The sequence below is a fragment of the Oryctolagus cuniculus genome, chromosome 17 (genome assembly GCF_051225735.1).
Source record: "Oryctolagus cuniculus isolate XC-2025 breed Fujian yellow rabbit chromosome 17, ASM5122573v1, whole genome shotgun sequence".
NCBI classification, from domain to species: domain Eukaryota; kingdom Metazoa; phylum Chordata; class Mammalia; order Lagomorpha; family Leporidae; genus Oryctolagus; species Oryctolagus cuniculus.
Window position 1 is genome coordinate 47,911,432 of NC_142883.1, and position 26,100 is coordinate 47,937,531.

A 26,100-nucleotide genomic window follows, 5' to 3' on the forward strand; every position below is an offset into this window, starting at 1 on the left:
GATGGGTTTTGGGGATAACATTTCTCCACCCTGAACTTACTGGTTGCAATCTTTCTTCTTCTCAACCTCAACTGAAAACCCCGACTCACAAGGCCTCAATCCCTGCCCTCCTATTTCTGGCCAAAGTCAAATATGTAGGAGGTTTTTTCAGAGAAGAACATGACTTTGTCTTCCCAGAAGACAAACCCTCCACTTTACTTTATGAGGCATATAGCAGCCCTAAACCACAGACACGTTTGGGCCTGCGCAGACCTCAACAGGTTCAGCTGCTTTGGAATACATTTTGATGGTTTTCTACAGAACATCTTTCCACACAATCCAATAAGTGTGCTCCTTGATATTTACCTGAAGGAGTTGAACACTCATGTGTACAGAAACTCCGCACACATATATCTAAAGCAACTTCATTCATAATTGCCAAAACTTGGAGGTATCCCATATGGGTGCCAGTTTGAGTCCAGCTGCTCTCTATCTCTGCCTCTGTCTCTCTGTAACTCTGCCTTTCAAATAAACCAATCTTTAAAAAAATTTATTCATGAAAATAAGTAAATAAGTTCATTTCAGCAAACAGGCAAATTCACAAATATGGAATCCACAAATTGTGAGGACAGACTGCATTTACCATGTTCTTTGTGAGCTAATTATAGTATCAAAACAACAAACGTTACAATGGACCAGAATTTTTTAAATGACCAACGTCTGCATTAAAGCAAGAGAAGAGACTTGTGAAACCAGAAAGGTTTATAAACCAGCCTTGAAGAAGACAGTTATTCTGTGGAGCTCACCTTTTATGAGATCAGATAAGTTATTCTTTTCCACATTTTTCTTTGCATAGTTGAAACACATATCATCCACTTCTGTTGCAAGGAAATACCAGCCATTTAAGGTTGCTCCAAGTAAGGGATAGATGCAGGATGCTCCAGTTCCTAATAAAATAAATAAAAATTCAAAACACATCCTATACACCAGAGGGAAAGCTAAGAATAACAGTGAAAATATTGTTTTCTGCTCCTCTCAGAATTCTTATAGCTTTCACAATTAAAATCATAAGATAGTAAGTGATTTCATGCATCCCATGGCTACCGAGTTCTCTAGCCGTTTCACATATATTTATCTTCCCTTAGAATTGGATTCAAACTTCTTAGAAAACAAAAAGCTTGTTGCCTTCCTTTTTCAGTATGTTGTATGTTAAAGAAAGTACACATATGGGCCCGGGGCTGTGGCACAGCGGGTTAACGCCCTGGTCTAAAGCACCGGCATCCCATATGGGCACCGGTTCGAGACCCGGATGCTCGACTTCCGATCCAGCTCTCTGCTGGGGCCTGGGAAAGCAGTAAGAAGATGGCCCAAGTCCTTGGGCCCCTGCGCCCGCATGGGGGGCCCGGAGGCAGCTCCTGGCTCCTGGCTTCAGATCGGCGCAATTCTGGCCATTGCGGCCAGATGGGCAGTGAACCATCGGATGGAAGACCCCTCTCTCTTTCTCTCTCTCTCTGTGTAACTCTGACTTTCAAATAAATATATAAATCTAAAAAAAAAAAAAAAAAAAGAAAAGAAAGCACACATAGCTGAAGGCTGTGGAATACAAGACTGATTAACTAAAAATGGTGAAACTCATTACTTAATACAATTTAAATTAATACAAAAATCAATTTTCTTAAAAAAAAAAAAGCAATACTCTTCATTAAAACACATCAAGTCTCATTCTCCAAAGCAAAAAAATAAAATAAAATAAAAAACAAAAAACAAACAAAAAAAACCACAGTCTAAAATGTTTATACTACATTGCTCTAGTCCCCAAATTTCTGTTGTCACTTGAAATAAGTCAGAAGTAAAAAAGGAGAACTCAGTTCTCAGATGTGGTGACAAAAAAAATTTTGATTCAGATTCAAAACACAAGTCATTGGCTGGCCCCACCACAGCTTCAAGTGAGTCATTCACAGGCAAAAAACACCCTTTGACAACCAAGGATTGGTCCTGAACTTGTGGTTAGAACCACTAGCTCTAGAGTGGACTATATATTAACCATAATTATTGCTTTTACAGCCACTGACTAATCTTAGCCAAATTAGATCCTACAGAGTGTACTCAAGTGAAGGCCTGCTTTCCCCTGACCGCATCCTGGTTCCAGTCTAGCCTTCTAAGGACTGGGCAGGCAGAAGTAGAGCCTGGAGCTACTCCTGACACAGGGGAAACCAGGATCATCTTACTGCTTCCTTAGGTGGTGTTCTGAACAGGTAGGCTAAGAAGAAGATTAGACAACTGATGAGCATTTCAGTTCCTTGAGTCACAACGATTCCTACGCTGTCTACTAGGTTTGCCCAAGTCTCCTGGCCCTGATACTGCTGGGCAAATACCTACATGGAGACTTGCAATGAGGAAACAGGGTAAAGGCTACTCAAGATCCTCTCAGAAGCCAGCATTCTTTTGGCCCAGGTGGCCACTCTGGTGAGCCATCGTCATTCAGAGTAGGGGAAAAACCCAGACCACATCCCACAGCCCTAACCCTCACACACAACTGACTCGTTTCATACTTCAACTTCATTTCTAAGAAAAAAATTAGGACCTCCAGGGAAATAAATGCAGGCAAAAGCCCCGTCTGCCCTCACCTTCAGAGTTTCTCAATTCTCAAGACCAGAAGACTTGCATTCTAACATTCCAATCCCCTCAGAAAGTCAAATGACATTTAAAAAATGGGTAATAATCTTCATAATGATAAATAAAAATGGAAAGTAGCTAATCATAGAATTAGAGCAAACTGAGTCTGGGGGAAGATTTTATATAAAACCCTAATTAGAATGAACGTGATTGAAGCAAGCAGTGCCCCTTGTGAAGAGCTAGAATCCATTAACCTTCCATATCCCCAAGTGTTTTTTTTAGAGGGTCTGGGGCACAATTAAAATCAAATTAGTACCAAATAGGTTGTCAAGCATTTTAAGTTTTCTAGAACCCATCAGTTAATCTTCTGTTATATGACTATAAAAGGGTTAAACCCCACTGTAGTAACACAGTACTTGGTTCAGATGAAATGTTCAGAATTTTCTTTTTTTTTATTTTTAGATTTATTTATTTTAGTTGAAAAGCAGAGTTACAGAGAGGGAAAGGCAGACGCAGAGAGAGAGAGTGAGTGAACAAGTGAGAGAGAAATCTTCCACTCACTGATTCACTCCCCAAAATGGCCAAGATGGCTGGAGCTGGGCCCAAGAGCTGCTTCTGAGTCTCCCATGTGGGTACAGGGACACAAGGACTTGGGCCACCTTCCACTGCTTTCTCAACCCATAGCACAGAGCTGGATAGGAAGTGGAAGAGCCGGGACTCAAACCGGCGCCCAATATGGGATGCTGGCACTGCAGGCGGCAGCTTAACTTTCTATACCACAGCACCTGCCCCAGTGCTCAGAATTTTCAACGTTAATGTATCAGAAACTTTGCAAGACCTTAGGATAGTGTATACAGCAAGGAAACAAAAGGCTCTACACTTTCCGATGCAGTGGCAGAGAATGGCATTAATTAAATAACCAAACAAATGAAAACATAGTTAAAAATGCAAATGAATGCCAAGAAGGAAGAATCATGGCTTTCTAAAGCTTGCAACTAAGGAACTCATTTTGGGCTGCACAGTCAGTCGGAGAAGGTTCTCCTGAGAAAACTAAAATACAGTATAATTGAGAATGAACAAGGTGAAGGTAGGGGAAGTCCCAGGTACAAGGAATAACATACGCAAAGGCCTGAGCTCAAGAAGGTTTATTAGAAGAACTAAACGACAACTGTAGAAAACAAGGGTAACAATTTCAAATGATAAGAGAAGCCTGGAAATGAAAGCAGGATCAGACAACAGAAACTGTAACAGGCCAAGTTTAAGTTTTGGACGGTCATCACAAAAGCAACAGGGTACCATTAAAGTGGGAAGGATGTGATCCAATATGGATTTACTCATATTTTCTGGATGCAATGAAGAATGGAGTAGAGAAACAGCAGAGTAGACTAATTGAGAAGCTAGTCTGTAGACAAGATGAGAGATGGTGATTCAGACTGGGCTGGTGGCAGTAGACAGAAGCTGATGATTTAAGATACATTTCAGGGGTCAGCATTGTGGCACAGCAGGTTAAACCACTGCCTGCCACCAGTATCCCAATATCACAATATCAGAGTACTGGTTTGTGTATCCCCCCCCCCCTTTTTTTTTTTTTGACAGGCAGAGTTAGACAGTGAGAGAGAGAAAAGTCTTCCTTTTTTTCCGTTGGTTCACCCCCAAAATGGCCACTAGGGCCGGTGCGCTGCACCAATCTGAAGCCAGGAGTCAGGTGCTTCTCCTGGTCTCCCATGCAGGTGCAGAGCCCAAGGACCTGGGCCATCCTCTACTGCCTTCCCGGGCCACAGCAGAGAGCTGGACTGGAAGAGGAGCAACCAGGACAGAATCCGGTGCCCCAACCAGGACTAGCACCCAGGGTGCCGGCGCTGCAGGCAGAGGATTAACCTAGTGAGCCGTGGCGCCGGCCATGATTTGCTTCCAATCCAGCTCCTTGCTAACGCACCTGGGAAAGCAACAGAGGATGGCCCAAGTCCTGGGGCTCCTGCACTTGCATGAGAAATCCAGAAGAATCTCCTGGCTCCTGGCTTTGGATTGGCCCAGCTCTGGCCCTTGCAGTCATTTGGGGACTAAACCAGTGGACAGAAAACTTTCTCTCTGTCTCTCTCTCTGTCTGTAACTCTGCCTCTCAAATAAATAAATTAAAAAAAAAAAAAAAGAAAAGAAAAGAGAGAGAGAAGGAGGGAGTTAATAAATGCAACCAAAAAGGTCAAGGAAGAAGACTGTAAATGTCCATTGGAAATGCATGCAAATGTCAGTTAAACACAATTACTATCTAGAAATTGTGAACGCTATTGACTACACCATACATACATTTAAACAGAAACAAAGAGATGCCAATTCAATCTTTCCTAAAGCAATAGTAAAGGCCAAGAAATTAGAAAATGTAAATCTCTATCAAGTGACGGGCTGGTGCTGTGGTGTAGGGGTAAAGCCGCCACCTGCAGTGCTGGCATTCCATATGGGCGCTAGTTCAAGTCCCAGCTGCTCCACTTTCAATCCAGCTCTCTGCTAAGGACTGGGAAAGCAGCAGATGGCCCAAGTCCTTGGGGCCTGCACCTGTGTGGGAGACCCAGAAGAAGCTCCTGGCTCCTGGCTATGGATCGGCGCAGCTTTGGCCATTGCAGCCATCTGGGGAGTAAACCAGTGAATAAATGAAAGACCTTTCTCTCTCTCTCTAAGCCTCTGCCTCTGTGTAACTCTGCCTTTCAAATAAATAAATAAATCTTTAAAAAAAATTCTATCGAATGAAAACACTGGCTACAACAAACACGTATTTATAATAATAAAACACACCCCGGCTTCATCTCCTCTGCATCTCTACTTACTCTCTTAAATCAATAAAACTAGGCATGTTCTCTATTTTTACTTAACCTTTCTGCCTTTTTCTTTCCTTTAATCTTGGATTCCATATCTGCTATAAATAATTGTCCGAAATATTCCTGAAAGTATTCAGGCTCACATGATCTTTTATTATATGACCATCTCCTCAAAATTCCAATAACCAGGTTGGGGCGCTGGGTACTAGTCCTGGTTGCTCCTCTTGCAGTCCAGCTCTCTGCTGTGGCCCGAGAAGGCAGTGGAGGATGGCCCAAATCCTTGGGCCCTGCACCCACATGGGAGACCAGGAGGAAGCACTCGGCTCCTGGCTTTGGATCGGCGCAGCACACCTGTGGCAGCGGCCATTGGAGGGTGAACCAACGGTTAAGGAAGAGCTTTCTCTCTGTCTCTCTCACTGTCTATTACTCTCTCTCTTTGTCTCTCTCTCTCTCCCTCACTATCTAACTCTGCCTGGCAAAAAAATAAAATTAAAAAAAAAAAAAAAAAAAGACAATGCCCAACATACACAGACAGCAATGTAGACATCTGAAAAACTGTAAACACAACCTCACTTCATTCTGCACTGCTCAACACCTCCATAAGAGAAATCAACGGCAGAGAAGCTCAGGTGCAGGCAACAAGACTAGTAACATATGAAAGCTTCCTCTTTCACAACAAATACCCAGCAGAGGAGTTTACAAAGAATTTGTGCAAAATTTACACTTAGCCAAAAAAAGAATTTTAAACTATATACCTATGTCAATTCCTCTTCGGAGAGTACTTTTGTCAGAGTCCTGGTGACCAATCAGATCTTCTACCCAATGAATATAGTTGAGTCTCAAGGGAACTGTGGGAATTAGTCTCTCCACTGGAATATCAATGGAAAGTCCAAAATCTTCCCTTAGGAGAGTGCAAGTCAGGGCTCTGACTGCTTCAGGGTCTTTAAAATTAAGACTGAAGGGTAGAGAAAAAGAAGTAAAATTGATTAGTAAGAGTCACTGTGTTGTACAAGCTCTAGAGCAGTCAGGCAATTTGAATTTCCTAGACAGATCACCCATAAACAGTCACATACAGCACCAGGCACAATGGCATAAACACATGGGTACTTAACACAGTCACAGCATACTTTCAAATGCAGTACAATTTTCCACCAAAAACACTGCATTGTCTATACATGGAGCAGAGATTAAGAGTAGCTCTGCTCAAATTCCTGACTGTCCCCTCACTTAGCTATGTAGCTTTGGACAAGTTAAGTGAGCCTATGTCATAGTGCTGGTGTCAGATAATCTGTGAACAGTACACAGCACAGTGACTGGTACACAGTAATTACTTTACTAATGCTGGTTTTTGTTTTTTACTATTAACATCATTTGACATTAGTATTGTTTGAAGATGATTCCTGAAAATGGAAAGAAGTGTAATGTTCAACAATGAAAACAGAATCAGAACTTAAATTTCACACATTATTAGACATCAAATTTAAAATGTAACTACTTTTAACAGCTTTATGAAGCATAATTTACAAACTATAAAATCTACCTTAGGGATATAAATAAATACCTCCTAATATATTAGCAGAATTAAAGAACTACCGTCATAAATCAACTTAAGAACACTCCCATCACCTGCATCTCATGCCCATTTCCAACTCCAGGCCTAGACAGCACTTTATGCACTTTCTACCATTGGAGATTTGCCTTTTCTGGACATTTCATATCATTGAAATCATATAATATGTAGTCTTTTGAGTTTGGATTCTTTCATTTAGCACAATGTTTGTGAGGTTTATCTATGTTATAATATGTATCAGTACTTCTTTTTTTTTTTAAGATTTATTTATTTATTTGAAGGGCAGAGTTATAGAGAGGCAGGCAGAAAGAGAGAGAGGTCTTCCATCCGCTGGTTCACTCCCCAGATGGCCACAACGGCCAGAGCTGGGCTAATCTGAAGCCAGGAGCTTCTTGGGTTCAGGGTCCCAAGAACTTGGGCCATCTTCTACTACTTTCCCAGGCCACAGCAGAGAGCTGGATCAGAAGTGGAGCAGGATTCGAACCAGTGCCCATATGGGATGCCGGCGCTGCGGCATATTTACCTGCTAAGCCACAGCACTTGCCCCTCTTCACTCCTTTTACATGCAAGTAACATTAACATTCCATTGTACCAATAAGCCCACACTTGCTTATCCATTCACCAGTCAACGGACACTTGGATTGTTTCTACTTTTTGGTTATTATGAACAATAATATACAAGTCTTTTTATAAACATATATTTTCATTTTGTTTTGGGAAATTCAATGAGGAATTGATCATGTGATGTACTGATGTTTAATTTTTTAAGAAGTTTGTGTCAATGTAACTATTTTGATATGAAAATGCTGCTAAGCTGAAAATCTTAAAAAGAAAGACCAAGACAGGAATTTGGCACAGTAGTTAAGATGTCACTTGGAATGTCGACATACCATATCAGAGTGCCTGGGTTTAAGTTGTGTCTCCATTTCAGATTTGTTAATGCACACCTGAGATGCAATGGATGATGGCTCAGGTAGCTGGGCCCTTGTCATCCATATGGGAGACGTGGATAGAGTTCCAGGCCCTGGCTTCAGCCTGGCCCAGCCCCAGCTGTTATCACCATTTAGGGAATCAACTAGTGACTAGAAGTTCTCAGTCTCTGTCTCTCTGCCTTTCAAATAAATAAAAACATTTTTTAAAAGAGAAAGCCAACAAACTATTTATAAACAGGGGGATGAGAAGAAAGAACAGAAAGTCAATAAATAGGACTATAAAAAATGGGAAGGTTTTGAAATTTCTGCATAGGATTCTAGTCTTCGGTTGTATGGTCTGAGAGCTGACCATTCTCAAACAACTTCTGACCTACCTCATCTTTTCTGTTCCCTCTTTGGTTATCAAAAGCACAATCATTTGAAAGATTCAATGACAATCTGCTTGAATGCCACAACAGAAGGAACAGTGCTGTGTCCACCTGGCTACCATGGAAACCTCAGCTTGGTACCCTTAACCCAAGCTCCCTCTATCACCCACAAAAAATACGCTCTAGTACGGGAACTGGGAAACCTGGACTTTGATCTTGGCTTTGCAGTCAATTTGTCATGGACTTAAACAAGTCACTATAGTTCTTAAAATTCAGTATCTCTGTAAAATTAAGAGATTGGACCAGATAATGTAAGGGTCAGTTCAGCTAGAATTTTACAATTATGAACATTCAAGAACTCAAGGAATATAGTTCCCACTAGCCTTTTGTGAAGGAATTCCTTTCCTCTCCTCTCCTCTCCTCTCCCCTCCCCTCCCCTCCCCTCCCCTCCCCTCCCCTCCCCTCCCCTCCCCTCCCCTCTCCTCTCCTCTCCTTTCCTTTCCTTTCCTTTCCTTTTCCTGACAGGCAGAGTGGATAGTGAGAGAGACAGAGAGAAAGGTCTTCCTTTTGCCATTGGTTCACCCTCCAATGGCCGCCGCGGCCCATGCACCGCGCTCATACGAAGGCAGGAGCCAGGTGCTTCTCCTGGTCTCCCATGGGGTGCAGGGCCCAAGCACTTGGGCCATCCTCCACTGCACTCCCAGGCCACAGCAGAGAGCTGGCCTGGAAGAGGGGCAACCAGGACAGAATCCGGCGCCCCGACCAGGACTAGAACCCGGTGTGCCGGCGCCACTAGGCGGAGGATTAGCCTAGTGAGCCGCGGTGCCGGCGAGGAATTTCTAATGAAAGAAATCCAGGCTGTCACTGTAGTGTAGCAGGCTAAGCCTTCACTTGTGGTGCTGGCATCCCATAGGGCGCCGGCTTGAGTCCCGGCTGCTCCACTTCCGATACAACTCTCTGCTATGGCCTGGGAAAGCAATAGAGGATGGTCCAAGTGCTTGGGCCCCTGTACCTATGTGGGAGACCCTGAAGAAGCTCCTGGCTTTGGATCTGCCCAACTCCTGCCGTTGAGGCCATTTGGGGAGTGAACCAGTGGATGGAAGACCTTTCTCTCTGTAACTCTACCTCTCAAATAAATAAAATCTTAAAAAAAAGTTCAGTCAGCAGGCGCCGCGACTCACTAGGCTAATCCTCCGCCTAGCAGCACCGGCACACCGGGTTCTAGTCCCGGTTGCCCCTCTTCCAGGCCAGCCCTCTGCTGTGGCCAGGGAGTGCAGTGGAGGATGGCCCAGGTGCTTGGGCCCTGCACCCCATGGGAGACCAGGAAAAGCACCTGGCTCCTGGCTCCTGCCATCGGATCAGCGTGGTGCACCGGCCGCAGCGCGCCGGCCGCGGCGGCCATTGGAGGGTGAACCAATGGCAAAGGAAGACCTTTCTGTCTCTCTCTGTCCACTCTGCCTGTCAAAAATAAAAATAAATAAATAAATTATATAAAAAAAAAGTTCAGTCAATCGAGAGATAAATATACAAACTGTGGCACAAGCGGTGACAATGAGTGTTGAAGCCATTTTAACCAGAGAACTGATGAAAACACCTATAAACTGTGCCTACCTAGTAAAATGCAAATGTTTACAAGTCATGCTAATATATGCATCATTAAAACTCAGGATGATAAACAAGAAAGGAAGAGGAAGTTAAATACATTATTTCCTCATCTTTCATTATTTTTTTAAGATTTATTTATTTGAATGCAGAGTGACAGAGGGAGAGGGAGGAAGAGACAGAGACAGGGGTCTTCTATCCACTACTTCACTCCCCAAATGTCTATAAGTGCAGGGTCTGGGCCAGGACAAAGCCAGGAGCCAGGAACTCCATCTTGGTCTCCCGTATGAGTGGCAAGGACCCAAATACTCTGATCATCATCTGTTACTTTTTTCTTTTTTTTTTTTTGACAGGCAGAGTAGACAGTGAGAGAGAGAGACAGAGAGAAAGGTCTTCCTTTGCCGTTGGTTCACCCTCCAATGGCCGCCGCGGCTGGCACACTGCGGCCAGTGCACCACGCTGATCCGATGGCAGGAGCCAGGTACTTCTCCTGGTCTCCCGTGGGGTGCAGGGCCCAAGCATTGGGCCATCCTCCACTGCACTCCCTGGCCACAGCAGAGAGCTGGCCTGGAAGAGGGGCAACTGGGACAGAATCCGGTGCCCCGACCGGGACTAGAACCCGGTGTGCCAGCGCCGCAAGGCGGAGGATTAGCCTAGTGAGCCGCAGCACCGGCTATCATCTGTTACTTTCCAAGACACATTATCAGAAAGCAAGATTGGAAGCAGAGGAGCTGGGTCTCAAATGGACGCTCTGATTTGGGATGTGGGCAATGCAAACTGTGGCATAACCTGCTGCAGCACACAACACCTGCCGTGTTCTCATCTTTTATATATGGGGTCAAAACATTTCATTTAAAATGGATAAATTAAGTGGAAAGGTATAAGTAAATATATAAGACTATAAACACTAGAGGAATCAAGAGAATAACATAATCAAATAAAATCAGGTGGTCAAAGAGAGGTGAAAAAACCAGATCATACAATGCAAAGAAATAAAAATAAATAAATAAATAAATAAATAAAGCACTATAGGGGGCAGGCATGGCCACTTCTTGCTATCCTGGCATACAATATCAGATGCTGATTCACGTTCTGGCTGCTCTGCTTCCTCAAGCACCAGGGAAGGCTACAGGTGATGATGGCTCAGTATTTAGGCTCCTGCTACCCACTTAGGAGACCAAATGGAGTTCCTGGCTCCTGACTTCAGCCTGGTCCTGTTCTGGCTGTTATGTCCATCTGGGAGATTGCATGTTTTCTCTCTCTCTCTCTGCCATTCTGCTTTTCAAATAAAAATGAGTCTTAAAAAAAAAATGGGGACCAGCACTGTGGTACAGAGAGTTAAAGCCCAGGTCTGTAGGCATCCCATATGGGCGCTGGATCAAGCTCCAACTGCTACATTTCCTAAACAGCTCCCTGTTAATGTGCCTGAGAAAGCAGCAGGTGGCCCAAGTCCTTGGACCCCTGCACCCACGTGGGAGACCCAGAAGAAGCTTTGGATCGGCTCAGCTCCAGCCTTTGCAGCCATCTGGGAAGTGAAATAGCAGAGGGAAGATCTCTCTTCCTTTTTCTCTGTCTCTACCTTTCTCTGTAACTTTGTCCAACAAATAAATAAAATAAATCTTTTGAAAAAATGAAGCACATTACAGAAATTTAAATCTAAATTAATAAATTCATATATAAGATTCTTGGATTGGGGCTGGTGCTGTGGCATAGAAGGTTAAGCTGCTACCTGCAGTGCTAGCAAACCATATGGGCACCAGTTTGAATCCCAGCTGTTCTGCTTTGGATCGAGCTCCCTGCAAATGTGCCTGGGAAAAGCAGCAGAGGATGGCCCAAGTACTTGACGTCCTGCACCTATGTGAAAAACCTGAAGGAAGCTCCTGGCACCTGGCTCTGGCCTGGCCCAGTGCTGGCTGTTATAGCCATTTGGGGAGTGAACCAGCAGGTGGAAGATCTTTTTCTCTCTCCATCTCTGCTTTTCAAATAAATAAATAAAATCTTAAAAAAAAAAAAAAGACTCTTGGATCAGTTCAGAGACAAAACCAATTAACTACAATAAACTATGTAGTAAGTGAAAACTATGCCTACATATTTCTCTGCCTCTGTCTTTCTCTGCTTTTCAAATAAAAACAAAAATTAAATAAGTTTAAGGAGGGGGGCATTCAGTGCAGAGTTAACACACTGCTTTAATGTCAGTGCACCATTTCAAAGTGTCTGGGCCTAAATTCCAGTTCTGCTTCCATATCCCACTTCGTGCTAATACATTCCCTGGCAGACAGCAGGTGACAGCTCAAGGACTTGGATCACTGTTACCAACATGGGAAACCCACACTGAGTTCTGGGAAACTGTTTCAGCCTAGCTGAGCCCTTGCTGTTATGAACTTTAAGGGAGCTCAGTTGGAAAATACGAGGTTTTTTTCCTCTCTCTCACTGCCTTTCAAATATAAATGAAAAATAAAAGTTTTAAATGACACTGACAACAAAGAGATTCAAAGTCTTAAATAAAAATTTAAGTGAAAGTATACCAGAAACTGCAAATTAAAAAAAAAATAACAGGAGTTATGATCTGACAATGGACAGGCTTAAATTTTACAGGAAAAAAAGGATTAAATGAAACAAAGAAGCGATTGTGTGGGACTGGGAAAAAATACGGCATGCTAGATTGAGGTCAGAAGAGCAGTAACTTTTAAAAGTAATTGACTTTACATTTAGGTAGAGATTGGTGATCTTTTAAAGAATAGCTTCCACAGAACACTGGAAGTAGAAGGTTATTGTATTAAATATATGCTAGCAATAAAAAGTCTCATTAAAATATATTTAGCTCATTTAAAGGGATATTAAGTCTATTCTTAGACATCAGAAGTAGACAGATATTAATTTTGTCATTTGTGGGGGCAGATAAAAGAGAGCTAATCCACGGGCAAGAAACCATGAACACATTTCTGCTTCACTCAATCGCACAGCAACTGCCTCAATCAATTTCCACGTAAAAAAGAGAAAAAGACTTGTATTTCTTTTGTATTTCTTCCTCAATAAAAAGCAGTACAAACTCAGGATCAACAATATATATTATGTAGCAATAAAAAGGCATGAAATCTATGAAAACTTTTACATGAAATCTATGAAAACTTACAAAAATACTGTATTTTACTCCTATGAAATTAGTCAAGTGCATGAAGAAAATGGGCCAACTCTATCTCATACAATTACATAAGAATGAAAATCGATTTTCACACATGGAAAGAAGTTCATACCTGCATACCTCACTAAGGCATTCAAATGCATCAGTCTTTGAATCCCACATATCCACTGTTCTACAGTGGCCCAATCTACTGCTCAGCTTCATCATTAAATACACAAAAGGAAAATATTCCAATATAAAGTCTTAAAAATCAAATTCAAAGTCAAAAATCTCAAATGTAAAATTTCAGAAAATTTCTATTAAAGATAATTAATAATCTAGATAACTTAAAAACCTGATGAATAGTACATCCAAGAAAAGGACATACTAACATTAACTACTGCCTTATAGCTTCTGAACATTTTTTTGCACTATCATTTCAAAGAAATTGTGAAAATCAGGGATTATAAACTCTAGTACTTACAGGAGACAGCTATTGATATTACTCAAAATGGCAATCCCTGACAAGACAAGAAGCTTGTGCCAGAGCATCTATCAACATACTCATGACAGTCATCCAACCAAAGAAATGAACCAAACACACGGCACAAAGTCCTCACCTTGCAGACAGTACCAGTTTGTGGCTGAGCAGCCAGTTCAATGACCACACCTTTGAGAGAATGATGCCAGTGACTAAAATGATTACTCCAAAGTTATGGCCACCACTCAGTTCTAGGCAAGTAATGTGTAGGGAGTTTGTTAGCCCAGTTTTGCCAGATCTCCTATTTTCAAACAAAATTAGCAATCAATATTTTCATATGAAATTTCTTCAAATCTTATGATCTATACGGGCAACACACAGTAACTACAAGGCTGACAGGTTGTATCCTCTATTGTACCTAATGGAACTGTAAGGAAAGGGGGGTACTTGTTATTCCACAGTTTTAAATGGTAAAATACAAACAATATTTCTCTTTGGGGCTGGTGGGTGCTGTGGCCCAGCAGGTTAAGCCACCATCTGTAGCTCCAGCATCCCACGTGGGCACCAGTTCAAGTACCAGTTGCTCCACATCCGATCCAGCTCCCTGCTGATGCGCCTGAGAAGCAGAAGATGGCCCAAGTGCTTGGGCCCTTGCACACAAGTGGGAGACCTGGATGAAGCTCCTGGCTCCTGGCTTTGATCTGGCCCAGCCCTGGCCATTGCAGTCATTTGGGGAGTGACCCAGCAGATGGAAGATCTCTCTCTCTAACTCCACCTTTCAAATAAATAAATCAATCTTAAAAAAAAAAAAGTTTCTGGCCGGCGCCGCAGCTCACTAGGCTAATCCTCCGCCTAGCGGCGCCGGCACACCGGGTTCTAGTCCCGGTTGGGGCGCCGGATTCTGTCCCGGTTGCCCCTCTTCCAGGCCAGCTCTCTGCTGTGGCCAGGGAGTGCAGTGGAGGATGGCCCAAGTCTCCCCATGGGAGACCAGGATAAGTACCTGGCTCCTGCCATCGGATCAGCACGGTGCACCGGCCGCAGTGCGCCAGCCGCGGCGGCCATTGGAGGGTGAACCAACAGCAAAGGAAGACCTTTCTCTCTGACTCTCTCTCACTGTCCACTCTGCCTGTCAAAAAAAAAAAAAAAATCTGTACAAAAATTGGAATACTGGTATTTATATATATTCCTTTATTCAGGCAATGGATATCGATTGTAACCTAACTGCCAGGCATTGTGTAAAATGTTAGAGATACTGCAGTAAGCAAGCACAAACATGAAGCTTCCCTTCATGAAGCTAACAGTCTTATAGAGGACATCAATCAATCCAAGAACCACTCAAACACACATAACAGTTAACTGTGATAAACACTATAAAACATAGGTACAAGGTGCCATAAAACCTATGCAATAAGTGGATCTGTTTTCAGAGGTCAGGGAAGATTTCTCCACAGAGGTGATAGAGCAAAGAACTGAGAGAAAAATTAGCAAAGGAAAAGAATAGGAGAAGGGAACATGCATTCTAGCAGTCCTACACGAAAAGAGCAGACCTAAGGCAAGTGTGAGCTCCTAGGGCATCCCAGGTGCTGAGAGACAGCCACCACATCTAAAATGCACAGGACAAGGTAAGTAAGCTTCACTCAGGATGAGGCTGCAGAGGAAGACAGAGGCCAGATTATGCAGGGCCTTACAATTAGGGCGATCATTGGAATTCGGTCATCAAATCTGCGTCTTTTTTGAAAGTAAAAGCTCTTAATAATGAATCACATCAGGATAATTACAGTCCATGTTAAAGATTTAGGTCTGGTATGGTGTAAAAAATAGACCAAAGTGAAATTAGTTACCAAATAGAAAGCTATTGTTGGGGCCCGTGTTGTGGTGCAGCAAGTTAAGCTGCCACCTGCAATGCCAGCATCCCATGTGAGCACTGCTGCAGGTCAAGGCTGCTCCACTTCCAATCCAGCTCCCTGCTAATGCACCAGGGAAAGCAGTGGAAGATGGCCCAAGTGCTAGGGCCCCTGCAGCCACATGAGACTGGGACAGAGTTCCTGGCTCCTGGCTTCAGTGTGGCCCAGCTCTGGCCATTGAGGCCATCTGAGGAGTGAACCAACAGATGGAAGCTCTGTCTGTCTCTCTCTCAGTAACTCTGCCTTTCAAATAATACATAAATCTCCAAAGAAAGAAAGCTATTGCTGTACCTAAGAGACTAGATAATGCTGACAATAGCAGAGACAGGGAAAAATGATAAGAATTCAAAGCTTTTTTGGAGGGAAATGTTATGAAGGTTGGCGATGGACTGACATGTGAGATGAGGAAGAATACGTCTCAAATTTGCCTCCTAAGGTTCAACAGGATTGACAATGTCATCCACTGAAGACAGGAAATCTGGCAGAGAAACATTTTTAAGGAGAAATATGAGCTGCATTTGAGACATTGAAGTGGAAACACAGAGTGAGCAGTGATCTCTAGGAATGGAGCCTAGGCAAGAGGTTTGTATAAATGTGTAAGTGGTTTGCAAACAAACAAGTGAAACAATGCCATAGGTTAGAGTGACTAAGGAGGAAAAACAAAGAGCAAAGTACATACAATCAGAGAGGAAGCTCCACAAGGAGAAAAGGGAGCCCAAAGAATAAGAAGGAAAACTAGAACCATGCGGTGCCAAGAGAGCCAAGGGTAGGGGGTGTCTATAAGGAGAGGTCAACAAAGGTCAAATGAGGGCAGGACACCCACATCCCATATGGGAATGCCTGAGTTTAAATCCTGGTTCCGCTCCCACCAATGTGCACCCTGGAAGGCAGCAAGTGATGGCTCAAGGTCTTGGGTCCCTGGGAAACCCAGACTGAGTTCCCAGATCCTGGTTTCGACCTGGATACAAATGCTGTTGCAGGCATTTGGGGAGTAAACCAGTGGATGGGAGATCGATCTCTCTCTCGCTGTCTTTCGGTGTTTCAAACACTTAAATAAGTAAATGAAAATGTTTAAGAAGAAAACATTTAGGATAATTAAGTACAGTGAGGAAAAATGGAGACAGTAAAAACAGACTTTCCAAGAACATAGGTTGCTATGGGGGCGAAGAGAGATGGGGCAGTAGAGTTGATAGAGAAGCTTTATTAACTTTTTTAAGTGAAAAACTTAAGCATGTTTAAAGTCAGTGGAGGGGCAGGGATTGTGGTGTAGTGGGTAAAGCCACTGCCTGCAGTGCCAGTATCTCATATGTCGCCAGTTCAAGACCCAGTTGCTCCACTTCTGATCCAGCTCTCTCTATGCACTGGGAAAGCAGCAGAAGACACCCCAAGACCTTGGGCCCCTACACCCAAGTGGGAGACCTGGAGAAGCTCCTGGCTCCTGGCTTCGGATCAGCCCAGCTCTAGCTGTTACAGCTACTTGGAAAATGACAGCTGATGGAAGACCTCCCGCTCGCGTGCTCTCTCTCTCTCTCTCTGCCTCTCCGTAACTCTGCCTTTCAAATAATAAATATATCTCAAAAAAAATAAATAAATAAAGTCAATGGGAAGTCAAAAAGAATAATCAAATCCCTACAGCAGAAAATAGATTAGCTGTTGCCAGATACTGGAGGGAGAGGAATGTGTAGTGACTGCTAGGATATGGGGTTTCTTTCTGGGGCAATAAAAATATTAAGGAATTAGATATTGCTGATGCTTGCACAACCATGTCAACATACAAAAATAACTGAATTGTACACTGAAAATGGTGTATTTTGTGGTATGTGAATTAATGTCAATTTTTAAAAACTTAAGTGGAAAGAAAAGACAGTCAACAGAGACAAATTATACATTTAAGACAAAGATCACCACACTGTGCATAACTCTAGAGATGGAGAAAGGTGGGGGATCTAAAGGAAAAGATGGAGTCTTTAACTTAATTAGAATACAATAATAATTATTATTGGTTTCCAACAGAACCAAAACTCAACCCATCATCTCTCTAAGGACCTAAAATCCTATCTTTACCATAAGCTAGTTGGGAAAAAAAATCTCATGAGTACTTCAGGGGAAAAAAAATCAATATTGTGGCTTCTCCACAAGCTCATATCTATCTCTGGGCTTAAGAATATAATAAAAACATTTAAGTAGTTTTTAGTGCTGATATTTACATATTTCAACTGCTAAAATTTTGGTAAATTTCACCTATTAAACTAAATGGCCAGGGCCAGCGCTGTAGCGTAAGGGGTAAAGCTGCCGCCTGCAGTGCCGGCGTCCCATATGGGTGCCGGTTCAAGTCCCAGCTGCTCCACTTCCAATCCAGCTCTCTATGGCCTGCGGGAGCAGTAGAAGATGGCCCAAGTTCCTGGGCCCCTGCATGCATGTGGGAGACCCAGAAGAAGCTTCAGATCGGCGCACTTCCGGCCGTTGAGGCCAACTGGGGAGTGAACCAGCAGATGGAAAACCTCTCCCTCTCTCTCTCTTTGTCTCTCTCTCTCTCTCTCTAACTCTGACTTTCAAGTAAAAATAAATCCTAAAAACAAACAAACAAAAAACAAATAAATGGCCTTACCAACCAACAATCAAATTCAGAAAACAATTTAAAAGTGGGTAAAGGACTTGAATAGACATTGCTCCAAAGATACACACGGCTAAGATGCTAATGAAATGGGACCGGCACTGTGGCAAAGCAGGTAAAGCGTCAGCCTGCAGTGCAGGCATCCCATATGGGTGCTCATTCAAGTCCCAGCTGCTCCACTTCCAATCCAGCTCCCTGATGATGTGCCTGGGAAGGAAACAGAAGATGGCCCAAGTGCTTGGGCCCCTGCACCCATGTGGGAGACCTGGATGAAAACTCCTGGCTCCTAGCTTCAAATTGGCCCAGCTCCAGCCATTGCAGCCGTTTGGGGAGTGAACCAGCAGATGGAAGACTTCTCTCTCTCTCTACCTCTTCCTCTCTGTAACTTTGCCTTTCAAATAAATAAGTAAATCATTAAAAAGAAAAAAATAAAAGAAATGGTGATCAGCATCACTAATTATTAGGTAAATGCATTTGAAAACCATAAGATTATCACCTCATACCTGTTAGGATGGCCAATATGTTTAAAAAAAAAAGTACAGAATAATAGGTTGTTGAAGATGGGGGCAAAATTATATACAGTTAGTAGGAATGTGAAATAGTACAGCTACTATGGAAAACAGAATAGAGGTTCCTCAAAAAATTAAAAACAAGGGCAGGCATTTGGCCTAGTTGTTTTTATTTATTTATTTATTATTTTTTTGACAGGCAGAGTGGACAGTGAGAGAGAAAGAGAGACAGAGAGAAAGGTCTTCCTTTTGCCGTTGGTTCACCCTCCAATGGCCGCCGCGGCCGGCACGCTGCGGTCGGCACATCGCACTGATCCGAAGGCAGGAGCCAGGTGCTTCTCCTGGTCTCCCATGGGGTGCAGGGCCCAAGTACTTGGGCCATCCTCCACTGCACTCTCGGGCCATAGCAGAGAGCTGGCCTGGAAGAGGGGCAACTGGGACAGAATCCGGCGCCCCGACCGGGACTAGAACCCAGTGTGCCAGCGCCGCAGGCGGAGGATTAGCCTGTTGAGCCGAGGCGCCAGCCATGGCCTAGTTGTTAAAACACTGATTAGGATGCCCACATTCCTTACTGCAGTGTTTGAACTCAGTTCCAGTTCTGCTTTTTTTTTTTTTTTAAGATTTGTTTATTTATTTGAAAGTCAGAGTTACACAGAGAGAAAAGAGGCAGAGAGAGAGAGGTATCCTATCCTATGGTTCACTCCCCAATTGGCCACGATGTCCAGAGCTATGCTGATCCGAAGCCAGGAACAATGATCTTCTGGGTCTCCCACGCGGGTGCAGGAGCCCAAGGACTTGAGCCATCTTCTACTGCTTTCCCAGGCATCAGCAGAGAGCTGGATCGAAGTGGGTCTCGAACCAATGCCCATATGGGATGCCAGCTCTTCAGGCCAGGGCGTTAACCCACTGTGTTACGGCACCGCACCCCCACCCCCGCCCCTGGCTCTGCTCTTGATTCTAGCTTCCCGCCATGCAGACCCTAGGCGGCAGCAGTAATAAATTGAGTAATTGGGTCCATGGAGGCCTAGACTGAGTTAGCGGCTACCAGCCTCAGCCTAGCCCACCTCTAGCCACTGCAGCTATTTGGGGAGTGAATCAGATTTGGAGTACATTCTATCTCTCTCAAGTAAATAAATAAAACAACTAAAAACAAAATAACAATATAATCCACCATCCCAACTCTGGTATATGTAAAAGAATCAGGGGAGGATCTCAAAGAGATATGTGCAAACTTACATTCACTGTAGCACAATTCAGAATAGCCAATATTAAAAAAAACAAAAAACAAAAACCTGAGTTGTCCAGGATAAGGTGGATAAAAAACAGATTCTGGGTTTCAAAGTACTTGCTTTTCATGACGAAGGCCAATTCTGCCAACAACCAAACCAGGATATTTCCCTGGGCGACAGTAATCACAGATGTCAGACAGTGCTGCATCAGCTTCATGAGACATGCAGGGTAAGAGAACCGGCAATATAATTAATATTTGGAGAGGCCCTTCAGATAGAATTAGTGTCTTGTTATTCAAAAACATATATACATAGTCACTGATAAACTAGGACTCACAATGAATAGAGGATTATATCCTAATCAAATAAACTGAAAGGTATTGAAGTCTTGATTTTTAGACTTTGTTAATCTGAGTATTCATTTCTACTTCTAAGAAAATGCAGACACTAGTCTGAGTGTTAAGAAATCCTTTTGTAGGACAAAGTCTAGCCATTCAACTTCACTAGTTAAGTATCTAGGTCACATCAGCACCCTGGGACATTAAGAAATCCTCAACACAGGCAAGATCGTTTTCATTCTCATTTCCAAGCTCATAGGGAGGCCTAAGAACTAAAATTAGCTCTCACTGGGAAATTTGCAACTTATTCATTCTATCAGTCTTTGTTATTTGTTTAACATATCCAGTTTCACAAAACAGCCTATTGTCAACAGGTTCATGTTTGACTTCCTCAGAATGACTTCTGCATTGCTATTGATGAATGCAGTATTATGACCACTGTAGATGGATTTTGGAAGGATACATTTCTACAGTCCATGGTTGAAATAATAATTGTTCTAACACTGTAGAAACTAACCCTGATGTAATAAGAAAGATCAAAGCCTTCTAACCTTACTCCAACCTTGGTTTCTAGTTATTAGATCACCACTGAGGTGCTAAAAATGATAGTTGCCCAGTGTGATCGGTCTTTGGTTTAAAAACACATCAGTTAAGTGTCACATTCTATTCAAGTTCAACTGACAGAGCACTAGTAAATTGCAGGCTGTCCCTATGGAGCTGGTATTGTGAAAAAGCACAAACTAAAATCTAATTGCAGTGGTCAGATATGATTATAACCAAGCAGTGACAGGTGCAGGGAAGAAAAACAGAAAGGGGCAGGGGAGGGAAGGAGAAGAAAGATGGGAGATCATACCAGCAAGCCCTGTCATTTATACTAGGCTTCAGAACAAATATAAGTGCCTATCATTATTAAGTGTCTACAATGTGTCAGTCACTATGTTAGTCAGCTTTTGACTACTGCTAACTGTATAAAGTAAAGCTAACTTTATAAAGTAAAGGGTTTATTTTGGCCCAGGGTTCTGAAGGTGGAAGGTCTAGGGACCTTATCTGGTGGTGTTCTTGCTGGCAAAGTCCCAAAGCGGCACATGGCACCATGTAGCAAGTGACAGGGAGTGCATGTGTTATGTCTCACTCTCTACTTATAAAGCCATGAGGCTTCAAGTCGTGGAGATTCCCCTCCAACAATCTACTCCAACCTAATTACCTTTCAAAGGCCCCACTTCTAAGCACCACAATCTGATTAAGTCCCCACCCTCTCAGTCCTATTAGCTTAAGATGTTAGGGATTAAACTCCTGAGTTCAAGGCTAGATATTCCTACCACAGCCTGTGCTATTTAGATTACTGCCACCCTTCATGACAACCTCCAAGGTATGTTCTCTTACTCCCATCCTCTTTTTGGGGGGAGACTCAATCTCAGTAAAGTTAAAAAATTTTCTAGGGCCAGTGCTGTGGTGTGGTAGGTTAAGTCTCCGCCTGCAGCACCAGCATCCCATACTGGTGCTCATTCGAGTCCCAGCTGCTCCACTTCCAATCCAGCTCCCTGCTAATGGCCATTTGGGGAGTGAAACAGTGGACAGAAGACCTCAAAAAAAAAAAAAAAAAAATTCTAAAATCTCAGTGCTAGGAGCGGTAACCAAGATGAATACTGAGGATGACTGAGTTAGAAGCAAGCCTCTCAGCAAGTGTTGTGGCATACATAGTGGGTAAAGCTGCTGCCTGCAGTGCCAGCATCCCATATGGGCGCCAGTTCAAGTCCTGGCTGCTCCACTCCCTGTTAATGTGCCTGGGAATGCAGCAGAAGATGGCCCAGGTGCTTGAATCCCTGTACCCACGTGGGAGACCTGGAATAAGCTCCTGGCTCCTGGCTTTGGCCTGGCCCAGCCTTAGTCATTGCGGCCATATAGGGAGTGAACCAGTGGATAGATGATCTCTCTCTCTCTCTCCCTGTTTCTCCATCTCTCTAACTCTGCCTTTCAAATAAATAAAGTAAATCTTAAAAAAAAAAAAAAGTACCCCTCTCTCCACAATATCTTCCATGTCCCTTGAGAGAGAGCACATAATTGTTGAACAAATGACACTCCAGCCCACCTCAAGTCTCATGTTTTGTCTAGACATTACTTTTCCATCATTAGTGGAGTTTAGATTTGAGTGATTCTTCTTTCATTCTACAATGCAAACAGGAAGGAGGAGGATGTCTGGGAGTGGCCATGTTCAACTCAAAACACTATATAGGATGATCTCTTCTTTCCTATCATAGGTCCCTTCTAGACACACCACGCCGCCAACTACAAAATGCTCATAGTGCCCTATCCCTGAAGACAAACAAGGAGTTTCTCATCAAGATGAGATCTTTCTCTTTTTTCCCTAAAAAAAAAAAAAAAAAAAAAAAAAAAAAAAAAAAAACTTTAAAAATTTTTAATTTATTTAACAGGCAGAATTAAGAGAGAGAGGGAGAGACAGAGGAATATCTTCCATTTGCTAGTTCATTCCCCAAAATGTCTGCCAATGGCCAGGGCTGAGCCGAGTGAAAGCCAAGAGCCTGGAACTCCATCCGGGTATCCCATGTGGTTGGCAAGGACCCAAGCACTTGGGTTATCTTCCACTGCTTTCTGAGGTGCGTTATCTGGGAGTTTGATCAGAAGTGGAGCATATGGGATGCTGGTGTCATAGGTGGCGGCTTAACCCGCTAGACTCTATCTGCAAAAACTCTTAAAATACTTTCACCTATTATAAAACAACTACTTTGAAATTTTTTTTTAAAGATTATTTATTTGAGGGGCCGACGCTGTGGCACAGTTGGGTTGCCCTGGCCTGAAGCAGTGGCATCCCATATGGGCACAGGTTCGAGACCAATCTGCTCCACTTCCAATCCAGCTCTCTCTGCTATGGCCTGGGAAAGCAGTGGAAGATGGCCCAAGTCCTTGGGCCCCTGCACCCTCGTGGGAGACCCAGAAGAAGCTCCTGGCTCCTGGCTTCAGATCGGCTCAGCTCTGGCCGTTGCAGCCAATTGGGAAGTGAACCATAGGATAGGAGACCTCTCTCTCTCTCTGCCTCTCCTCTCTCTGTATAACTCTGACTTTCAAATAAATAAACAAATTAAAAAAAAAAAAAAAAAAAAGATCTGCTTCCAGAACAGTTACTGGAAACCAGGCCCGGTGCAGGCAATCACACATGTTAAAAAAAAAAAATTTATTTATTTGAAAGGCAGAGTTATAAAAGAGAGAGAGGCCGGTGCTGCGGCTCAATAGGCTGATCTTCTGCCTGCGGCGCCGGCACTCCGGATTCTAGTCCCGGTCGGGGTGCCGGATTCTGTCCCAGTCGCCCCTCTTCCAGGACAGCTCTCTGCTGTGGCCTGGGAGTGCAGTGGAGGATGGCCCAAGTACTTGGGCCCTGCACCCCATGGGAGACCAGGATAAGCACCTGGCTCCTGCCTTCAGATCAGCACGGTGCGCCGGCTGCAGCGTGAACCAACAGCAAAAAGGAAGACTTTTCTCTCTGTTTCTCTCTCTCATTGTCCACTCGGCCTGTCCAAAAAACCAAAAAACCAAAAAAAAAAAAAAAAAAAAAAAGGGAGAGAGAGATCTTCCATCCGCTGTTCACTCCCCAAATGGCCACAATGGCTAGAGCTGGAACAATACGAAGCTAGGAGCCAGGAGCTTCTTCCAGGTCTCCCATGTGGGTGCAGGGCCCAAGTACTTGGCCACCTTCTGCTGCTTTCCCAGGTGCTTTAATAGGGAGCTGGATCAGAAGTGGAGCAGCCAGGACTTGAACTGGCACCCATATGAGATGTCAATACTGCAGGAAGCAGTTTTACTTGCCACAGCATCGACCCCTCTATTCCCTTTCTGTGCACAGTACATCAGCACAGGTATTGTGTTTTTAATTTGAAATGCAATTATCATGTTTTATAGTCTGCACCATACCTTCTAAAGGCTGCAGGGTGTTCCAATACATTTTAAGAACCTACATACAAGGTATTTAGATTATTTCCAATTTGCCTGGTTATCAAAAGCCTTGGAATGAGGAAGACATCGTGGCACAGCAGGTTGAGCCCCACCTGTGACACTGGTATCCCATATAAGTGAATCCTGTATCAGTGTTCTGCTTCTAATCCAGCTCCCTATTAATCCTTCTGGAAAAGCAGTACAAGATGGCCCAAGCACTTGGGTCCCTGCCACCCACTTGGGGGACCAGAATGGAGTTCCTAGCTCCTGGCTTTGACCTGGCCTAGCCTTGACAGTTATGGTCACTTGGGGAGTAAACCAGCAAATGGAGGATCTCTCTCTCTCTCTCTCCCTCTGCGGCTCACTCTGTCTTTTCCTATCTTTCTCTGTAACCCTTTTTTTTTTTTTTTTTTGACATGCAGAGTGGACAGTGAGAGAGAGAGAGACAGAGAGAAAGAAAGGTCTTCCTTTTGCTGTTGGTTCACCCTCCAATGGCCGCCATGGCCGGAGCGCTGTGGCTGGTGCACCACGCTGATCCGATGGCAGGAGCCAGGTGCTTCTCCTGGTCTCCCGTGGGGTGCAGGGCCCAAGCACTTGGGCCATCCTCCACTGCACTCCCTGGCCACAGCAGAGAGCTGGCCTGGAAGAGGGGCAACTGGGACAGAATCCGGCGCCCCGACTGGGACTAGAACCCATTGTGCCGGCGCCACAAGGCGGAGGATTAGCCTATTGAGCTGCGGCGCCAGCCAACTCTGCCTTTCAAATAAATAAAATAAATCTATATATATATAAAAAAAAGCCTTGGGATAAACATGCTCAATCCACATTATTTCATTTGAACATGTTCTTTAGAACTTTTAAGGCTGCAATTCCATCACCATTCTATCACTCAATCCCTTGAGTATAATTTTTACCATAGCATTTATCTTTGCTAATTTGACTCATTTATTTTTTTCTTTTGTAAGTTGCTTGTTTTCATCCTTAATTTTATTGAGGTTTTTTTCTTTTTTAATATCTTCTAAGAATTCCTTATATTAAGGATATTATTCTTTTGTCATAGGCTACATATTGTCTTGTCATCTTTTACTTATAGCATCTTTTAAGTTTTTTTAAGGGGTCAGTGTTGTGGTGCAGTGGGTTAAGCTGCTGCCTGTGACACCAGTATCCCACACGGGCGTCAGTTCAAGTCCTGATTGCTCCACTTCAGGTCCAGCTCCCAGCTAATGCTCCTGGGAAGGCAGCAGCAGATGACCAGAGTACTTGGAACCCTGGCTACCCACATCAGAGACTGGAATATGGGGTTCCAGGCCCCTGATTTTGGCCTGGTCCACAGATCTGGCTGATGTGGCCATTTGGAGAGTGAACAAAAGAGTAGAAGATGTCTTTTGTCTCCCTCTCTACAAATAATCAACAGTTAAAAGGCAACATACAGAATGTATTTACCAACCATTTTATCTGATAAGGGGTTGATTTTCAAATATACAAGGAGCTCCTACAACTCAAGAGCAAATAAACTAATAACTTATCTAAAAATTAGGACGTAAAGTAGACATTTCTCCAAAGAAGACATACAAATGGCCAATGTGTAAATGAAGACACTTGAAGTAATCATCAGAGAAATGCAAATCAAAACCACAATTAGACGTCTGCCACTTCATACCTATTAGGATACCTATTATGAAAAAAATATACTAAGTGTTAATGAGGATGTGGCATATTTGCATATTGTTAGTGGAAATGCAAAATAATACAGCCACTGTGAAGAACAAATTGTAGTTTCCTCAAAAAAATTAAAAGTAGGGGCAGGTCTTTAGCTCGGTGGTTAAGACACCCACATCCCACATCAGAGTATCTGGATTTAACACCTAGCTCCTAACTTCAAATTCCTGCTAATGCAGACCCTTTGAGGCAGCAGTGATAGCTCCAATAAACAGGTCCCTGCCATCCATGTGGGAGACCTGAATTGAGTTCCTGGCTCCCAACTTCAACCCAGGTTGTTGTGGGCACTGGGGAGTCAACTAGTGGATGGGAATACATGCTTTCTCTTTCTTTGTCCCTGTCTATCTTGCAGATAAATACATT

At 43.4% G+C, this 26,100-nt stretch overlaps 1 protein-coding gene across 10 annotated transcripts in view; it reads right to left on the reverse strand.

Annotated features, from left to right (window-relative positions):
- The window catches only part of METTL16 (methyltransferase 16, RNA N6-adenosine), an 85,157-nt gene that overhangs the window by 42,258 nt on the left and 16,799 nt on the right, over positions 1–26,100 (reverse strand). For 4 of the 10 annotated variants that reach the window (XM_070061189.2, XM_002718874.6, XM_089317625.1 and 1 more), the window contains 2 exons: positions 6,161–6,360; positions 786–926 (listed from right to left, as the gene is read on the reverse strand). In XM_070061189.2, the coding sequence (XP_069917290.1) occupies positions 786–926; positions 6,161–6,360 (341 nt within the window). Of the gene's footprint in view, positions 1–785; positions 927–6,160; positions 6,361–13,618; positions 13,781–14,479; positions 14,606–19,855; positions 19,947–26,100 lie in introns of all 10 variants that reach the window. The other 6 variants (XM_008270913.5, XM_008270914.5, XM_089317626.1 and 3 more) reach the window with 4 other exon arrangements.